General features: G+C 47.4%; 2 protein-coding genes across 2 annotated transcripts in view; both read left to right on the top strand.

The window, feature by feature from the left end:
* The window catches only part of LOC134461103 (E3 ubiquitin-protein ligase TRIM52-like), a 2,716-nt gene extending 1,647 nt beyond the window's left edge, over nucleotides 1-1,069 (top strand). Inside the window, exons 2-4 of the mRNA XM_063213869.1 lie at nucleotides 1-6; nucleotides 192-275; nucleotides 855-1,069. The exon at nucleotides 1-6 is cut by the window's left edge and continues 388 nt beyond it. Coding sequence (XP_063069939.1) covers nucleotides 1-6; nucleotides 192-275; nucleotides 855-920 — 156 coding nt within the window. The 3' untranslated portion in view covers nucleotides 921-1,069. The remainder of the gene's footprint in view (nucleotides 7-191; nucleotides 276-854) is intronic.
* Nucleotides 1-14,900, top strand: part of LOC134461100 (zinc-binding protein A33-like) — a 56,803-nt gene extending 41,903 nt beyond the window's left edge. The window contains exons 6-7 of the mRNA XM_063213867.1: nucleotides 1,442-1,560; nucleotides 14,176-14,900. Coding sequence (XP_063069937.1) covers nucleotides 1,442-1,560; nucleotides 14,176-14,714 — 658 coding nt within the window. The 3' untranslated portion in view covers nucleotides 14,715-14,900. The remainder of the gene's footprint in view (nucleotides 1-1,441; nucleotides 1,561-14,175) is intronic.
* Nucleotides 14,901-20,000: the final 5,100 nt, after the last annotated feature.

Raw genomic sequence — 20,000 nt, 5'->3', positions numbered from 1 at the left:
CTGAAGGTTGGTTCATATGCCTCTTGAGAAATCATATTTCTCACAGCCATTTTATAAAGTAATTGTAAATAGTAGCCTATTTGCCCTTAAATAGACACATTATCATTTTTCTTAGACATATTTAACACTCAACAATTAACATCATTGACATCATTGTCATGCATCTTATTATTGTGATCCATTGGTTGCAGGAGGAGCTGATGGTCAAACTGCAGGGGCAGATGAAGGACTATGAGAAGGCCAGAGATGACTGCCATAAAACAGCTGACCATAAGGTGAGGGTGCTACATACCTCTATGGAAAACAAAACAAAGTAACATGGATAATGTGCTAATGGCCTAGTCTTTCTTTTTATTATTTCTCTGAATTAGTGTCAGTGTGATATTCCCAATGAAAAACTTAATGTAACATGATAATACTGTTTAAGATTAGTTTAAGATGCATTTTTGTTTTCATTTATATGATTACTTGTGACATAAATCACATTCCCAGATAAAGGTAGCCTATATTAAATGCCTGGGAGGATTGTATGAGTGCAGGGTGCGATTTGTTTGGGGGGGATGGGAGGAATGGGGGGGATTGTCCCCCCTTCTGGTCTTGATATCGCCACTTTTTCGACATGATTCTATCACAGTTCAATGTAATTCCAATGATATCACTTACAATCTGAAACATATTCCCCCCTCTGGTTTTCCGACAAATCGCACCCTGTATGAGTGTATGACTTTATTGGCCTATTGCAATTCACAATTGTGACAAATGTTGAGTGTATGACTTTATTGGACTATTGAAATTCACAACTGTGACAAATGATGTTGATGTTAATAATGTTGACCTGTCCTGATATTCCACAGACTCAGTCCAAACACACAGAAAGACAGATACAGAAGGTGTTCTTCGAGCTTCACCAGTTTCTCTGAGATGAAGAGGCAACCAGGATTGCTGCACTGAGAGAGGAAGAGGAGCAGAAGAGTCAGATGATGAAGGAGAAGATTGAGAAGATGAGCAGAGAGATCACATCTCTTTCAGACACAATCAGAGCAATTAAAGACGAGATGAAGGCTGACAACATTACATTTCTGGAGGTAAAAACGTACTTAATTATATTATATTAAAATAATTAAATAGATCACAGTATTCATAAATTGTGAAAATGTTATGAAAATGTCAACTTTTAAATCTTCCTCTGAAATATGCACCTGTGCATATCAGGTGAGGCATCAGGACAAAATACATTAGTTATTGTAAGAAGATTTTAGACATTGGAGTCCCTTTTGCTCAATGAAAATTCAGTAATTGAGAGTGTGCTGATTTTCTGCTTCCCTTTTTCCCTGCAGAACTACAAGAGCACAGTGGAAAGGTGAGTGATGTGTCTCCTGTCTCTCTCTTTTGGTTCTGATCCCAAACCCACAGCAGCACTGACTCCTGAATTTTATTCCAGAGCCCAGTGCAAACTGCAGGATCCAGAGAGGCTTTCAGGAGCTCTGATCAATGTGGCAAAGCACCTGGGCAATCTGAAGTTCAGAGTCTGGGAGAAGATGCAGGAGATTGTTCAATACAGTGAGTATAGGCACGCACGCACGTGCACACGTACTCACACACCCACAGGCTCTCTCTCTATCTCTCTCTCTCTCACACACGCACACGCACACTCACACACACACACGCACACACACACACACACACACACACACACACACACACACACACACACACACACACACACACACACACACACACACACACACACACACAGCTACATACTGTCATGTCATATCCAGTAATAACTGAAGTGCAAACTGTAACTGTACTGTTGCCCTGGATACAAGTCTTTGTCTCTGCAGCTCACACAGTGTTCAGCTCATGTGATCATCACTCAAACCCTGACATTCATCACTCAATTCAGTTCAATCAATTTCAATTACCATATTTTCGGGACCAAAAGATGCACTGGGTTAAAAGACACACCAAAAAGGACCGTGACTGTGACTTTTTTCACACACAAGACGCACTGCATCATAGGACGCACTTCATAACAAATTTCATAATTTCATAACTAATGCTGTTGTTGTTAAGAATGCACAAAAAATAACATGTGTGGCCGAATGCACATAATACCAAACGTTGCCGAATACCACAACCTAGAGTTTGAGCAGTTTCTTTAAGTATGACATGAAACCATCACTGAATTTTATGCATGTTTTTTCAAAGAAAACAAATGTTTAAACACATTTAATGTAGGCCATCCAGCAACAGATTCATAGAACATTGAAAAAGAATCGCCTGGTATTTCAGGAGTTGCGACCCTCGTCTCTCCTCGAGATCTGCTCCGCGTCTCTCCCTCCTTCCCTCCCTCCCAGTGGTGTAGTCTACGTAGAACGCGGGTATACGGAGTACACCCACTTCTAAATTTCAGGGATTTCAGTATACCCACTTAAAATTGATTGATCCATTGTTTTGAATAGCACAATACAGTATACCCACTTAAAAAATGCTCAAATATACAGTATACCCGCCACAAAAAAAAGTAGACTACACCTCTGCTCCCTCCCACACACACACGCGCAGGCACTGCGTCGGCCACCCGTGCCCTTTTTTTAACAGGAGTAGCCTACTTTTCGGTGCAATCCTGGCTGGAAAAAATATTGTTGCCCATTCATCCATGACGAAGACGTTTAGTCATGAAATAGTGGTAGTGTTGTCACACAGTAAACATCTTTCTCTGACGTGACGATGCATTTTCACTGAACATCTCAACTCTGCTTTCATAAACCTACCCGACGGTTGTTGTCTGATCTTTTTCAATGTTCGCTAATGTAGGGTCTGTGCGTAGGCACAGTAGCTTTCTGATAAGAATCACTGTTGTGCCGATCGCAAAGGATGTTGAAGTGTGGAGTCTTGCAACTTGTTTCAGTCAAGGACACTGAAATGCAGTCAACGGCCCTTCCACGCTTTTCACATGCTTTACTGCAATAACGTCTTGCGAATGCATGCAACATGCACACAACTATGTCAACGAGAGCGCGTACGCCATCATAACTCTGCAACAGCTTGCAATGCGCGCACGAGAGAGAGAGAGAGAGAGAGAGAGAGAGAGAGAGAGAGAGAGAGAGAGAGAGAGAGAGAGAGACGTCATTCTTAACAGGTGCCATTGTAACCTGGCTACTGTACACAGCCTACCCCGCGAAGCTCTTGATTACTGGTATAACCACAAGTATTTTTTCATAACGTGACCCATTTCCCCCCGAAGTCGTTCTAAAATATCGACAGAGTGTCGCGGTCATAAAACATTTTTACACATTAGATGCACTGGCTTATAAGACGCTCTGGCAGTGTTTGACAATATTTTGTGATTTTATACGCGCCTTATGGTCCGAAAAATACGGTACAATTTCTTCATGAAGCGATAGCCCTTTGAGATGAGACATCTGGTATTCGATGGAGCTCCTGTGGTCATCATTCACATCCCTAAAGACACACCATTCAGTGTTCATCCTTTTTCATTATCATTTTCATGTTTACTGAAGACGTTTATCTTGACTTTTTCTGAATATATGCAACATGATGCCCTACAAGGACCTTGTGTATGTGTGTGTGTGTGTGTGTGTGTGTGTGTGTGTGTGTGTGTGTGTGTGTGTGTGTGTGTGTGTGTGTGTGTGTGTGTGTGTACTTCGGCATTAATAAAAGTAGTCTACTCTACTCTACTCATCCCTAACACAGTCAGACGTCACACATTTAAAAAAGATGTGGCAACCATCCTGTCCCCCATTAGCAGGCAGGCCAGGACCTTGGAAATAGCTGAACAAAGACCATTCCCTACACAAGTTGGGCCCACGCCGTGCTAGTTTTGCTTAGTTTTTATGACCTTTTGCGTTGTCAGCTTTAAGTTGTTTCAAGTTTCAAGTTGGTTTTATTTCACGAGTTTGTCCTTGAGTGCTTGGTGTACAACAGTATGCATGTTTGGCATGTTAGCTGGCGGAGGAGTAGGGGGAGGTGGTGGGACAATTCCGGCAGGCTTCGAGCATGACAGGTGAAAGAGGGAAGGAGGGATTTAAATATGCGCGAAGGTGGGCGCAAGTAATGACACCTGTCAATCACTCGCAGACTTCCTCCAGAACTACGTTTATATATAAACAACATTTCACGAGTTTGTCCTTGAGTGCTTGGTGTACAACAGTATGCATGTTTGGCATGTTAGCTGGCCTCGGTCCTGGGATGCTTTAAACGGAGCTCATGCGGGATGAGATCCGCTTCCCCCCAAGGATGCATGATGAGACCAACCAACTATGCCAAACAATGCGCTCGAGACGACGTCCGTTTACCTCCCAAAATATAGCAAAAGTACGCTGCTGACTGGAGGACCGAGGGCCAAGCTGTACAAAAAAAATATGAAACGAAACAAAAACACAAACGGAATGGGAAAAAAAGACTGTGCGAAGCTAGACGGGACGTAACTACGCTGTGTGTGCTATCACGAAGCCAGGGCTTGAAGCGCCAGACGGATGTCAGCCAGATTTGAACGCACGTACAGCGCGTAGGCGTCTGAAGACCAGCGGCCAAGCATCTTAATGCGCTGCCCTGATAGCCCATTATTAGCTGCTGTTGTGGCCGCGCCGATTCTGAAGGAATGGGCAGAGTAGCGATCCGGGGAAAACCCTGCTTTGGCGAGAACTGATTTTAAAAAACATTGAAAGGTACTGCGGGTAACTGGCGCGCCGTTGTCCGTGACGAACAAGGGGCTGGATGGCTGGGCTTGGGATGAGCGGTACGCCATGTATCGAGACAGATATTGGTGTGGGTTTAGGTCCGAATCCAAATTGAAAATGAATACCGAGTGGCCTTTCCTGAATTGGTCGGTCTTGCTCTGCTTAACGAGAAATCGAATGGTGTTTTCGTCTATGTGTTCTAGATCAGCGACGCAGGGGTGAACAGCCGGATTAAAATTGAGACTGGGGCAGGTCAATTCACAGCATCTTAACAGACTGAAAAAAGCCAGAACAAACATGGCAGACAGAGTGAAATCAGTGTGGAATGACGTGAAGCCCTTGTAGAGGGTGGAGAGGCAAGCGGCGAGAATGGTGCGCGTAATAGGTAGGCGTAAATCGGGGCTGGCGGGCTGTTGTTTGCGAATGCCCTTGAGTAGTAGCGAGACTCGACTGTCAGAGAAAGACGGGCAGTCGGAGCCGTTGAGTAATTTGTACATGAAATGCACACCTGATAGATAGACTTTGATCGTCGCGGGCTTAATTTTGAGAAATGTATGGGCGTGCGTAATGAACGAGGATATGGTGACGGGGTCGAAACGAGGGAAAAGGATAGAATGCTGCGCATGGAACTGCTTGAAGCAGGACCAGGCAGTCCAATAGGACTGTAGGGTATTGAGGGAGAGGGCTTGGATGACTAGGTCGGTCGTGATGGGTTGCAGGTAACTCAGGGGGTGGTTCACGGGAAGATGGTCTCCGAAAATCTCGGGAGGCGCGTGGGGAGCGCGTCCGCATCTGGTGCCAAGGATCTGAATTTCAGCGTCAGTGTCAGCTATCTGATTGTGATGGCCGGGAATGTGTGCGGCTCGAATTATGAATTGACAACTAGCTGCGGTCCATACTAGGCGCCTAAGGTACGGGGAGACTGTTTGAGATTTGGTGCGCGTGGAGTTGATGGCATTGACGACTGCCTCGTTATCGCTATGGATGAGAACGCTTCTAGTGCGCCACTCCTTTCCCCACACTATAGCCGCAAGGACTATGGGGTAAAGCTTGTACACAGCCGATGATGGGGCGTCTGCGCATCCTCTTAGGAACGCCTGGGGCCAGGTGGATGCGAACCAGCGCCCGTTGTAGTATCCCCCGAACCCCACTGAAGGGGTGCGTCAGTAAACAGTTGCAGGTCTTCTGGAGATAAAAACGCAGTCATTGTAAAACCAAACATAAACATTCCATTCGTCTAAAAAACAGTTTCCACAACCTGAGGTCCGCGAGACCATGCACGTCGATGTGAACAGTGTCAGAGTGCGACGGAACGGTCCGAAGCTGCGGAGAGTAGGTGAGCTATGAAAGGACGACCCTGGGGGAATCACACGCATGGCGAAATTTAGGTGGCCTAAAGAGATAAGAGCTCCTGTTTCGAGTGGGAGGGCTCAATAAGGAAGGTTTCGATTATCACGGAAATTCTGTCTTTCTTCTCTCTTTGGGAAGCGCCATTGCAAATTCTTCTGTATCTAAGATGATGATACCGAGGAATTTCCAGCCTTGTCGATGGCCCTTCGGTTTTCTCTGGGAGGAGAGGGAATTCCCAGTTTTTTTGAATACCTCAAATAGTGTGGTGATACCCGAGGCCCGGAGGCTGAGACGTGGGTTCGGTGACAACTAAGAATTCGTCCAGCAGGTGCACGAGTAATTTAAGGTCGTAGTTATTTTGAAGTAGACAACACAGGGACTCTGAGAGCGTGCCAAAAATCTTTGGGATGCTCCGGCAGCAGAAGGTGAGGCGTACAGCGAAATACAGTTTCCCCTGCCACTTAACGCCGAAGAGGTGCCAGAAGGCTGGGTTTCAGGGGCATGACTTTAAACGCGAAAGTTGATGTCCGCTTTGGCCAGTTGGACAGTGGGGGCAGCCTCCTTTATCAATTGTACAGCGCCATCTACCGAATGATAGTGTAACGAAAAATCATCATGGGGAATCAGACTGTTGATACTTGGGACGGCTTTCCCGTGGGGGGCAGACAGATCAATTATTAGCCTCTTTTTGCCAGAGTATTTGCGAGTGGCGATGCCAATAGGATTTACTCTATAGACGGGAAAGGGTGATATATTCAAAGGACCAATCATGAACCCAGATTCAACTTCTTTACGGAGGAGAGACGAGACTGTGTCCGGGTCGGCCAGAGCTGACTGGAGGTTTCTGCATGAAAAAGATTCGGATGGTAGGGATACGACGCCAGGGTGGAAACCATGTGTTAGACCGTGAATTAGATAATCACAAAACTCGCGGTTTGGGTGAGATTCCAATTCGGGATTGCAATAAAAGGCACGACAACAGTGAGAGGACAAGTAGCTTCTAGCTTGTTTATTAACGTTTCACATAACCGGACAGATGGCCGGGGCATGGTGCGCCCGCGCAATAGGAGCAGATGTGGAGATACCGGCAGGTGGATTGGCCAAGGTGCATTGGCGTTAAATCTCCTGCACACTTCGCGGCCTTTCCAGGAGACCAAACTCCCGTCTGCTACGCTGGCTGGCGCAGAGGGAGCGCGAGGCACGGATGATGTCGACTTGGAGTATGCAACGGACCTTCCACCTTTTCACATGCTTTACTGCAATAAAGTCTTGCGAATGCATGCAGCCATGCCACACACCATGTCAACGAGAGCGCATAACCCATCATAACTCTGGATCCAGCAAATAATATGCAACAGCTTGCAATGCGTGCGAGAGAGAGAGAGAGAGAGAGAGAACGAGAGAGAGAGAGAGAGAGAGAGAGAGAGAGACGTCATTCTTAGCAGGTGCCATTGTAACCTGGCTACTGTACACAGCCTACCCCGCGACGTGAGTACTCATATACCCACAAAAAAGTTTTCATAATGTGACCCATTTCCCCCGAAGTCGTTCTAAATATCGACAGAGTCTCGCGCCATGACTTTTTTTTACACATTAGACACACTGGCTTATAAGACGCTCTGGCAGTTTTTGACAATATTTTGTTATTTTATACGCGCCTTATGGTCCGAAAAATACGGTACAATTTCTTTATCAAGCGATAGCCCCTTGAGATGAGACATCTCAATTTCGAGGGAGCTCCTGTTGTCATCATTCACATCCCTAAAGACACACACCATTCAGTGTTCATCCTTTTTCATTATCATTTTCATGTTTACTGAAGACGTTTATCTTGCCTTTTTATATATATGCAACTTGATACCCTACAAGGACCTTGTGTATGTGTGTGTGTGTGTGTGTGTGTGTGTGTGTGTGTGTGTGTGTGTGTGTGTGTGTGTGTGTGTGTGTGTGTGTGTGTGTACTTCGGCATTAATAAAAGTAGTCTACTCTACTCTACTCATCCCTAACACAGTCAGACGTCACACATTTAAAAAAGATGTGGCAACCATCCTGTCCCCCATTAGCAGGCAGGCCAGGACCTTGGAAATAGCTGAACAAAGACCATTCCCTACACAAGTTGGGCCCACGCCGTGCTAGTTTTGCTTAGTTTTTATGACCTTTTGCGTTGTCAGCTTTAAGTTGTTTCAAGTTTCAAGTTGGTTTTATTTCACGAGTTTGTCCTTGAGTGCTTGGTGTACAACAGTATGCATGTTTGGCATGTTAGCTGGCGGAGGAGTAGGGGGAGGTGGTGGGACAATTCCGGCAGGCTTCGAGCATGACAGGTGAAAGAGGGAAGGAGGGATTTAAATATGCGCGAAGGCGGGCGCAAGTAATGACACCTGTCAATCACTCGCGGACTTCCTCCAGAACTACGTTTATATATAAACAACATTTCACGAGTTTGTCCTTGAGTGCTTGGTGTACAACAGTATGCATGTTTGGCATGTTAGCTGGCCTCGGTCCTGGGATGCTTTAAACGGAGCTCATGCGGGATGAGATCCGCTTCCCCCCAAGGATGCATGATGAGACCAACCAACTATGCCAAACAATGCGCTCGAGACGAGGTCCGTTACCTCCCAAAATATAGCAAAAGAACGCTGCTGACTGGAGGACCGAGGGCCAAGCTGTACAAAAAAAAACAAAACGAAACAAAAATACAAACGGAATGGGAAAAACTGTGCGAAGCTAGACGGGACGGAACTACGCTGTGTGTGCTATCACGAAGCCAGGGCTTGATGCGCCAGACCGATGTCAGCCAGATTTGAACGCACGTACAGCGCGTCACAGGCGTCTGAAGACCAGCGGCCAAGCATGTTAATGCGCTGCCCTGATAGCCCATTATTAGCTGCTGTTGTGGCCGCGCCGATTCTGAAGGAATGGGCAAGGTAGATCCGAAACCCTGCTTTGGCGAGAACTGATTTTAAAAAACATTGAAAGGTACTGCGAGTAACTGGCGCGCCGTTGTCCGTGGCGAACAAGGGGCTGGATGGCTGGGCTTGGGATGAGCGGTACGCCATGTATCGAGACAGATATTGGTGTGGATTAGGTCCTAATCCAAATTGAAAATGAATACCGAGTGGCCTTTCCTGAATTGGTCCGTCTTACTCTGCTTAACGAGAAATCGAATGGTGTTTTCGTCTATGTGTTCTAGATCTGCGACGCAGGGGTGAACACAGCCGGATTAAAACTCAGACTGGGCAGGTAAATTCACCGCATCTAAACAGACTGAAAAAAGCCAGAACAAACATGGCAGACAGAGTGAAATCAGTGTGGAATGACGTGAAGCCCTTGTAGAGGGTGGAGAGGCAAGCGGCGAGAATGTTCGCGAGGTAGGCGTAAATCGGCTGGCGGGCTGTTGTTTGCGAATGCCCTTGAGTAGTAGCGAGACTCGATTGTCAGAGAAAGACGGGCAGTCGGAGCCCGGTTGAGTAATTTGTACATGAATGCAACACCTGATAGATAGACTTTGATCGTCGCGGGCTTAATTTTGAGAAATGTATGGGCGTGCGTAATGAACGAGGATATGGTGACGGGGTCGAAACGAGGAAAGGGAAGAGAATGCTGCGCATGGAACTGCTTGAAGCAGGACCAGGCAGTCCAATAGGACTGTAGGGTATTGAGGGAGAGGGCTTGGATGACTAGGTCGGTGGTGATGGGTTTGCAGGTAACTCAGGGGTGGTTCACGGGAAGATGGTTCTCCGAAAATCTCGGGAGGCGCGTGGGGAGCGCGTCCGCATCTGGTGCCAAGGATCTGAATTTCAGCGTCAGTGTCAGCGATCTGATTGTGATGGCCGGGAATGTGTGCGGCTCGAATTATGAATTGACAACTAGCTGCGGTCCATACTAGGCGCCTAAGGTACGGGGAGACTGTTTGAGATTTGGTGCGCGTGGAGTTGATGGCATTGACGACTGCCTCGTTATCGCTATGGATGAGAACGCTTCTAGTGCGCCACTCCTTTCCCCACACTATAGCCGCAAGGACTATGGGGTAAAGCTTGTACACAGCCGATGATGGGGCGTCTGCGCATCCTCTTAGGAACGCCTGGGGCCAGGTGGATGCGAACCAGCGCCCGTTGTAGTATCCCCCGAACCCCACTGAAGGGGCTGCGTCAGTAAACAGTTGCAGGTCTTCTGGAGATAAAACGCAGTTATTGTAAAACAAACATAAACCATTCCATTCGTCACAACCTGAGGTCCGTGAGACCGTGCGCGTCGATGTGAACAGTGTCAGAGAGCGACGGAACGGCCGAAGCTGCGGAGAGTAGGTGAGCTATGAAAGGACGACCCTGGGGAATCACACGCATGGCGAAATTTAGGTGGCCTAAAAGAGATAAGAGCTCCTGTTTCGAGTGGGAGGGCTCAATAAGGAAGGTTTCGATAATCACGGAAATTCTGTCTTTCTTCTCTTTGGGAAGCGCCATTGCAAATTCTTCTGTATCTAAGATGATACCGAGGAATTCCAGCCTTGTCCATGGCCCTTCGGTTTTCTCTGGGGAGAGGGGAATTCCCAGTTTTTTGAATACCTCAGATAGTGTGGTGATACCCGAGGCCGGAGGCTGAGACGTGGGGGTGACAACTAAGAAATCGTCCAGCAGGTGCACGAGTAATTTAAGGTCGTAGTTATTTTGAAGTATCCAACACAGTGACTCCGAAAGCGTGTCAAAAATCTTTGGGCTGCTACGGCAGCCGAAGGTGAGGCGTACAGCGAAATACAGTTTCCCCTGCCACCTAACGCCGAAGAGGTGCCAGAAGGCTGGGTTCAGGGGCATGACTTTAAACGCAGAAGTGATGTCCGCTTTGGCCAGTTGACAGTGGGGGCCAGCCTCCTTTATCAATTGTACAGCGTCATCTACCGAATGATAGTGTAACGAAAAATCATCGTGGGGAATCAGACTGTTGATACTTGGGACGGCTTTCCCGTGGGGGGCAGACAGATCAATCATTAGCCTCTTTTTGCCCGAGTATTTGCGAGTGGCGATGCCAATAGGATTTACTCTATAGACGGGAAAGGGTGATTTATTCAAAGGACCAATCATGAACCCAGATTCAACTTCTTTACGGAGGAGAGACGAGATGGCTCTGGCCGACTGGAGGTTTTTGCATGAAAAAGATTCGGATGGTAGGGATACGACGCCAGGGTGGAAACCATGTGTTAGACCGTGAATTAGATAATCACAAAACTCGCGGTTTGGGTGAGATTCCAATTCGGATTGCAATAAAGGCACGACAACAGGAGAGGACAAGTAGCTTCTAGCTTGTTTATTAACGTTTCGCATAACCGGACAGATGGCCCGGGCATGGGCGCCCGCGCAATAGGAGCAGATGTGGAGATACCGGCAGGTGGAAAGCGTACATGCATTGGCGTTAAATCTCCTGCACACTTCGCGGCCTTTCCAGGAGAGCAAACTCCCGTCTGCTACGCTGGCTGGCGCAGAGGGAGCGCGAGGCACGGATGATGTCGACTTGGAAGCGTAGGATTTAGAGCGGCGCTCTGACTCGACCAGTGGGCAGTCGCTGGAACCGTGGCTACACCCGTTGCATAGCGCACAAACGGACGGCTTTACGCCTAAAAACACCTTGCTATATAATTCCAAATTAAGGGCTCCCCAATGCGGAAATTGGTTCCAGATAGCTACTCTGGCGGAAGATTTAGCTGAGAATAGCCTGTGATATGCGAAAAAGTGTGCACCACCGAATGAGGTGGCCAAACCTGCAATGATGGACAGGTAGCTGTTGAGCTCCCCCCGTCGATGGGGGAAGGCAGAGCATATAACTTCGGTGTAGTGGGAAAATGCTACCACAAACTCGGGAAACGACAAGATTTTTGCTGCTGGGCCAGATGTTTTAAGAGACACGGCGACGTCCCCGCAAACAATATCACTGAGAGGGCCAGGGGTAGGCAGTGAGGCCAGGAGTGCGGAAAGATCTACGTTGGCACCTGAAAGGATGAGGTTCCTCACATCAGCGGAGACTGGTGGTGGCTCGAGTGAGGCGGCGTGGAGAGGAGGAGGAGGTAGAGGAGTAGCGTCTTCAGTGAATATGGTGGCTTGCGGGTGTGCAGCGCGGCTGCACCCGCTGGATAAAAAGGTCCTGCGGGACCTGTCAGATCCGGCACTGGCACTCCGGGGTGGTGGGAAAAGGTAAAGTTGGGTAGGGTGGGAGCGGTTGGCGCGGGGCCAACCGGAGGGGGACGACCGAGGGCTGCCTCGGCCGGGGGAGGTGGAGGAGGGAAGGAAAAAGGAGGAGGGAGGAGGAGCGGCGCGGTCGCTATCGGAGCCGCCTGCGATCTGGTGTGTATTTGGTCTGGGCGCATGGTGGAACCGGATTGCGCCCCGAACTGCAGTGGACCCGAAAGAAGGAGCAATTAGCACGGGTGCCAACCAGATTTGGGCAGGGGAGGGGAGGGAAAGGGGGGGATGGGGGAGTAGCGACGCGGTCGCCCCAGATGCTGTGTGGGGTCCGGAGGTATATGTATGGAAGGCCGGAGTCGACTGGAGAGGGGCCTGAGATGGGATCATGGCTGTAGGTTGAGGGTAGGGAAGAGGATAAGGCGCATGTGCCCTTGGTGGCAAATGTCGGCCGCTCCGACGCCGAGAGGGCTGGTGCGCGGCTAGCATGGCTCGAGAGACAGTGGAGGTGCATGGCTGAGTTTCGTTGTATTCGGCTGCCTGGCTCGCGGGGCGTTTCCCTCTAGCGCGACGCGCGCTAGGACTCGGTGTCGTCAGAGCATCGGAAGCGAAGGCTGTAGTCGTTCTGCTGGGTTCTTCCGGGTTGTCCCGGCGGCTGGTGTTAGGCTGGGCGCCAGGTTCAGAATCTGCCAGCAGGCGAAGGAGGTGGAATTTGCGATCAGAGCGATGGAAGGGTACCCCGCCAGAGTGGAGCGTGCTAAGGATACGAGCCACCGTCCAATGGATGGGATCGTCACTGTTGCGCCCTCGGCGGTTCCTAGGTGTCGAGAGGGGTGACGCGGCCAAGCGTTGAGAGCCTCTCTGGGGAGCGGGAGAGGAGCGCCTACGGGGCCCAGTGGGAGGCGGTGTTTGACGGGTGGCTGGTCTGCTGGCGCGGGGTAAGGTGTTTGGAGCGGCAGCGGCTGGAACGTCCCGGGCAGTTGGCAGGTTATTAAACGATGAAGCGCGCGTGCGAGGTCGGAGCGGGGGTTGTGGAGTCTCGGGGATCACGGCTTCGATGTCATCCAGCTCGTTGGAGAAAGCATAGAGGTCGATTTCTTCCATGACGACGATAGATGCAGAGTGACTACAATTCAGAAGGCCTTCGCGCATGACCGGTGAAAGATGGAAGGAGGGATTTAAATATGCGCGAAGGCGGGCGCAAGTAATGACACCTGTCAATCACTGGCGAACTTCCTCCAGAACTATGTTTATATATAAACAACATTTGTCAATTACTTTACATGCACTGGTTATACAAAGAATTTGAAATTACATTTCTTGCTTTCCCATGCAGACATAGACTAATCCAGGTAAGGACATAGACAGTATAGACATAGTGAGAGTAAGATAGTGAGAGCAATACAACTACATTTAAAATTTGGAGTTGTCCTAAAGACAGGGAAAGATAAACAGTAGATTGGAAAGTAATAACAGGCATCACCATATACCCCACACGCGCGCACGCGCGCGCTCGCACACACACACACACACACACACACACAGCTACTTCCTGTCATGTCATATTCAGTTATAACTGAAGTGCAAACTGTACTGTATACTGTTCCCATGGATACAAGTCTTTGTCTCTGTAGCTCCTGTCACTCTGGATCCCAACACTGCACTACTAACGATGACCATCACTCACACACACTACTCAGCTCATGTTCAGCTCATGTGATCATCATTCACATCATTTACAGACACAGAGACACACACACAAACACACATGCACACACACACACACACACACACACCAACGCGCGCGCACGCACGCACGCACGCACGCACGCACACACACACACACACACACACACACACACACACAGTGTTCAGCTCATGTGTCCATCATTTACATCCCTAACACACACCACTCAGTGTTCAGCTCATGTGTGTGTTCTTCCTCTCTGCAGCTCCTGTCACTCTGGATCCCAACACTGCACACCCACGACTCATCCTGTCTGAGGATCTGACCAGTGTGAGACGTGGTGATACGCTCCAGCAGCTTCCTGATAACCCAGAGAGATTTGATATGAATATACGTGTGCTGGGCTCTGAGGGCTTTAACTCAGGGACACACTGCTGGGATGTGGAGGTTGGGGAGAACACACGGTGGACTGTGGGTGTGATGACAGAGTCTCTCCAGAGGAAGGGAGACTTCATCTCCATGAGTGGGCGGTGGATTGTGCGGTATAAAGATGGTGAATATGGAGCACGTGCCTCACCACAGCCCTCCACTCTCCTCACAGTGAACCAGAAACTCCAGAGGATCAGAGTGCAGCTGGACTGGGACAGAGGAAAGCTGTCATTCTCTGACCCTGATACTAACACACACCTACATACCTTCAGACTCACTTTCACTGAGAGAGTGTTTCCATACTTTAATACTGGAACGTTTCCTCTGAGGATTCTCCCAGTGAAGGCCTCACTCAGATTAGAGGAGCAAAGTTAAGGTTGAACTTGAAGTGGTCGTCTGCATCGCATGATGAAATCCCAATTATTTCTGTATCTGTCAAATCTATTTCTATTAAAGGTAACAGGTGATGAAACATGGTTGCTATTCAGTATGTAACCACTAATGATATGGTTCACTTTCATGCTGTCTTTGCTTCTGTCATGGGAAAAGTAATTTTTCATAAACAATACATGTGTACATTTTATTAGAATGTCTTTATTTTGATTGATGAATCTTTTCAATATCTTGTTTGTGGGAGTATGACTTTCTGTGAATTGTCAAGGCTATATTGATTTAGATTTATTGTGTAATTTGATGATACACGCCCTTAGAGGCTAAATGTCAATGTCTGTGTAACTACCAGAATCCTACACTGCAAGCTCAATTGTCTATTTTATTTTTACAAGAATAAATGAATGAATAATTAAATTGAAATGAATAAATAATGAATATTGAGAAATTAATATAACTCTGCTTCGCTAAACTTTACTAATAGGTATGCTGGTCTGGTGAATAGATAAAATATGAATTCGTCATTTGTGATTTTCACGCATGCCCTGTGGTCTCCTAAACTAGGAATATCCTGACATTTTGTGTCTATTTTCTGTAATTACACTGCAGTATGTTACATCCACCCAGTGACTGCTTGCTGTGTGTGCGTGAATGCCTGCGCGTGTGTGTGCGTGCGTGCGTGCGTGCGTGTGTGTGTGTGTTTGTGTGTGTGAGCAAGGCCGCTGATAGCTTTGACTGGGCTTGGGACAAAATCAACTGAAAGGGGCTCCCTCTCAATATACAATGGAATGGGGTGCCATTCTCTCATATTTAGTACAGTTTAGTAAAGTCATATTTAAGATTGTGCTCAATATGTGACTAAGGTAAATGACATATTTTGAGAATGCTGGTCAATATCAGAGAGGAAAAAGATATCTTCTTTGCTCTCCGTCAATAAACAGTTGGCCAATGTGTCAGGTGAAACACAGGTAAATAATTCATATTCAGGATGGAGGTCAATAAACAGTATGTCTCAGTAGAAAAACTGTCATAGGGTCGGTGCCGGAACGATTGTACACAGGGCCTCAGGGTAAAACACTTGTAGGGCCCCACATACGGCCTGCCAAGATCATAACAGGCCGGGCCTAAACCAGAAATATGGGAGGGCCCTGGGCCCAGGGCTAAATGCCCTACTCGCCCCTCCTACAGTATAGCTCCACCCCTGCATAGGGTTAATATGTGCCTGAGTAAATAAATACTAGCGCTAGTGTTAGTTCTAGCCAGCGCCATTGACACAGACATCATATGAAGACTAGATGCGTCGTCCGCGTTCCCGTCATGCAAGTCGAACGTCCGCGCATGGCGGCCATGTTAGCGCAGCCTTCTGGCTCAACCAGTTGCAGTGAGTTTTTGGTGCTGTATACTCTTCAGATGGCCATAATTCCCTCAAATTTCCATTGATTTTCGAAAGGGTCGGTTTGTTACACAGTTTAAAAAATTCCAAACGAAAGTATATGTTGATACTGCATAGTGATGAATATTCACAATATTATTATATTATATTACATTATATTATTATGTGCATAGGTCTAAAATCATGTATAATATAGTTCAGTAGGCTTATTCATGTAATTAAATAGATCCCATAAACAAATGCACAACGTAATCTTTTATATTTTCAGTAAAATAACAAATAAACGTTCATTTGTAGTCTATACTTTGGTTTCGACAGCTCCACCTTGTGTTCAAAATGAGTTGTGACGCTGAAGCCATCCAGATAGAATGAACTTGTTGCACTGTACATCTCTCTTCCAGTACGTCATCTCTGTCGTCTTTAAATTGGTGCAATGAATATATCCATGCCGTCAACGTAATGCACAGCAATGGTTAAAATGTGTATTTGCTGTAGGTCTATCTAAATTTTTTGACAAATAGGCTAAGTGGGACGCATCTCCTGGACGTTTTACCCCAGTCTACACTTAAGTTTTAAGGAGCCCTACCATTTATATACACGTGTCAATATTTCAGCGAAGCAACAGTATACATTTTTAAGTATCTCGATGTTTCAATTCTTCAGTTTACTTCAGGTGTAACGGGGGTCTGTGGAGAGTTTAGGCTGCGCTAATATGGCCGACCTGTGCGGACGTGCTTGAAATACGCGATGACGTATCTAGTCTTCTTATATGATGTCTGTGGCCATGGTAGTCAAGAGCTTGCTGCTTATTTGTCTCAGGTGTTCTAGATCAGCTAATCAACTCTCCTTGCTCCTCATTGGTCAGTTTCAAATTTGGCGCCTTTTAAAAGTTCTCTGTTTTGTTCCCAACTCCTGGCTGCTTGCTTCTTCACAAGCCACCACCTCCCCAGCACCACCTTGTTGTGTATGACATGGCATGGGCTACTCCTTGTCATGTTGCCTGCTCTGTTCATGGGGGAATTGTTTGCTCTCCTAATCTTATATTGGGTGAGCATTCTCTGCGCTGCTGCTGTCCCCTGAATCTCTGCTTTCCCTGGTGCTCATGGAAACCAGGGGACTCCTCTGAACAGAGCCATACCACCAAATTTAATTCATAACTATTCAAGAAAGAATTTCATTGACAATTTCTTGTCTTGTGTTTCTTAACTGTAATGGTCCTGACAGAACTGATATTTAGAATGGTGAATACACTAAATCTCACTTTCTATTCAGCTTTTATCACAGCACGCCGTCCACCAAAGAGGATCTTTTTCATGTATTTCTGCTGTTGTTCTGATTCTTAACTCCAATAACCCTGTGCGCGTGTGTGTGCGCGTGCATGCGTGTGTTGTGTGCACGTGCATGCGTGTGTTGTGTGTGTGTGTGTGCGTATGTGCGTGGCTGTGCATGCGTGCATGTGTGTGCATGTGTGTGTGTGTGTGTGCGTGCATGTATGCGGGGCCATAGGCTGCAGCCATTTCTAGCCTGTGTTTATCTGGCCCTGCCAAGGATAACCCTGTGTGTGCACATGTGTGTGCGAATCCCAACAAGGCAAACCCAGAGATAAACCTGTCTGATGATAACAATGACCTACTGTACACGACAGTCCAGAGGGCTGTGACCACAGTGTTGTCCATGCAGGGATTTGACTGCATTAGTTCTATGGGATTTTACCACAACCACATTCTATTGTCATTCCATTGTCCATCCAGGACTTGACCACTAATACAGTGTACAGTATTGTCCAGTGTGTGTGTGTGTGTGTGTGTGTGTGTGTGTGTGTGTGTGTGTGTGCGCGCGTGTGCGTGCGTGCGTGTGTGTGTGTGTATGTAGCCTGCTTAATTTTAATATTCAAATGGGTTATGTATTAACCCTTGTAAGATGTTAGTGTTTTTGTTAGAAGGTGTTTGGGTTCACTTAAGCTAGGCCTACACTCATAAAATACAATAACAACAAAAATCATACCTCCTGTATGAGCACCCACATGTTCCCTTCATCCTGTTTGTTACTTTTTGTCATTGTGTGTTTTGGAAGGTGAGGGATCCAGAGAGAAAAAGAAGCCACTAGTGCTCTTCTGGCGCAAGGTTGCAACATCGATGTATAACGGAATGCCCAAATGCTATCTGCACTCCTTTTTCCACATATTTCACACTCTGCCTTGTCCACTTGACATCTGATTAGTATTGTACCAAAACGTTTTTAAAATATTAATTTACAAGTGCCCCAAATGTAACGAGTCCACCAGACCCAGGAGCAATCCTTCGGTAAGTGTACAGTATTGTCCATCCAGGGATTCGACCACTACAACAGTGTGTGTGTGTGTGTGTGTGTGTGTGTGTGTCTGTGTCTGTGTCTGTGTCTGTGTCTGTGTCTGTGTCTGTGTGTGCGTGCGTGCGTGCGTGCGTGCGTGTCTGTGTCTGTGTGTGTGTCCAGTGTAAGGAAGACATCTGTCCTAGGGCACCCACATCTGGGAGATGGAGGTAGGGGGGCCAACCAGCTCTGGATAGTGGGCGTCATAGCTGAGTCTGCCCAGTGTAAGGTATAACAGCAGGGACTTATCCAACACAGCAAACTGCTGGTTTCTTTGGCACAATGGGAGCATCTATCAAGCACACTGCACCCCACACACCCCACACACCCCACAAGTCAGAAACGGAAGTGGCGCACGTAGCTGCAGCGACTCCTTACTCTCCCAACTCGCAGTGTTTATTTGTGTTATAATGTGTCATTCGAAATGTCTATCGTCGGAAACTATGTCGGAACGCATGTACAGTCGGCAACAGCTGTTGCAGATAAGAATGGACAACTTAAGCGATGTATTGGATATACCAACAGAGACACTGGAGGAACTGGGGATACTACGGCGGCATACATCGGACCCGTCTGCTTCGCCTACATGGAGACGGCGAAAGAGGTGCTCTAGAATTAGGAAGAGAGGCAAACGAGGTGGCGTCGAAACACGGCTTGCAGCCAACACAACTCGTCCAGCAATACCATCAATTCTCTTGGCAAACGTAAGATCTATGGACAATAAGATGGATGACATACGGCTACTAAGATCAGCGAACAAAACTGTGAGGAACTGCTGTGTGACCGTGTTTACAGAATCATGGCTGAACGACGGCATACCCGACTCGGCTTTACAACTGGAGCAACTTACGTGCCACCGAGCGGACAGAGCCCTTGCAGAGAAAAAACGAGGGGGAGGAATATGTGTTTACACACATGATGCTTGGTGCAAAAATGCTACGGTGGTACAGAGACACTGCTCTCCACTAGTGGAGTTCATGATCATCAAGTGCAGACCCTTCTATTTACCAAGAGAAATATCCGCCATTCTACTGGTCGCAGTTTACCTCGCTCCTAGCAACACCAACGGCGTCAGAAGCGAGGCACTGAACGAGCTGCATCGGGGAATCAGTGAACAACAAGATGCACACCCAGATGCCTTCACAGTGGTCATGGGAGATTTCAACCACGGAAATCTCAAAACAGTACTTCCAAAATTTCACCAACATGTTAACTTTCCAACAAGAGGACAAAACACCCTGGACTTTGTTTATACCCCAAAACAAGGAGCATAGAAGGCAAAGCCCATCCCCCACATCGGCCTATCAGACCACCTAACGATTCTGCTACTGCCAGCCTACAGACAAAAGGTAAAACTCACCAAACCAGCTCTGAAGGAGGTGAGAAAATGGCCAGAGGGAGCCGTGTCACGACTACAAGACTGCTTTGAAACCAAAGATTGGGACATGTTCAAAACAGCTGCCACCCACAGCAACCACATTGACATTGAGGAGTACACAGACACCGTGACCTCCTACATCACAAAATGC

The sequence above is a fragment of the Engraulis encrasicolus genome, chromosome 13, assembly GCF_034702125.1.
Source record: "Engraulis encrasicolus isolate BLACKSEA-1 chromosome 13, IST_EnEncr_1.0, whole genome shotgun sequence".
Lineage (NCBI taxonomy): Eukaryota > Metazoa > Chordata > Actinopteri > Clupeiformes > Engraulidae > Engraulis > Engraulis encrasicolus.
This window is presented reverse-complemented; position numbering and strand designations above follow the sequence as displayed.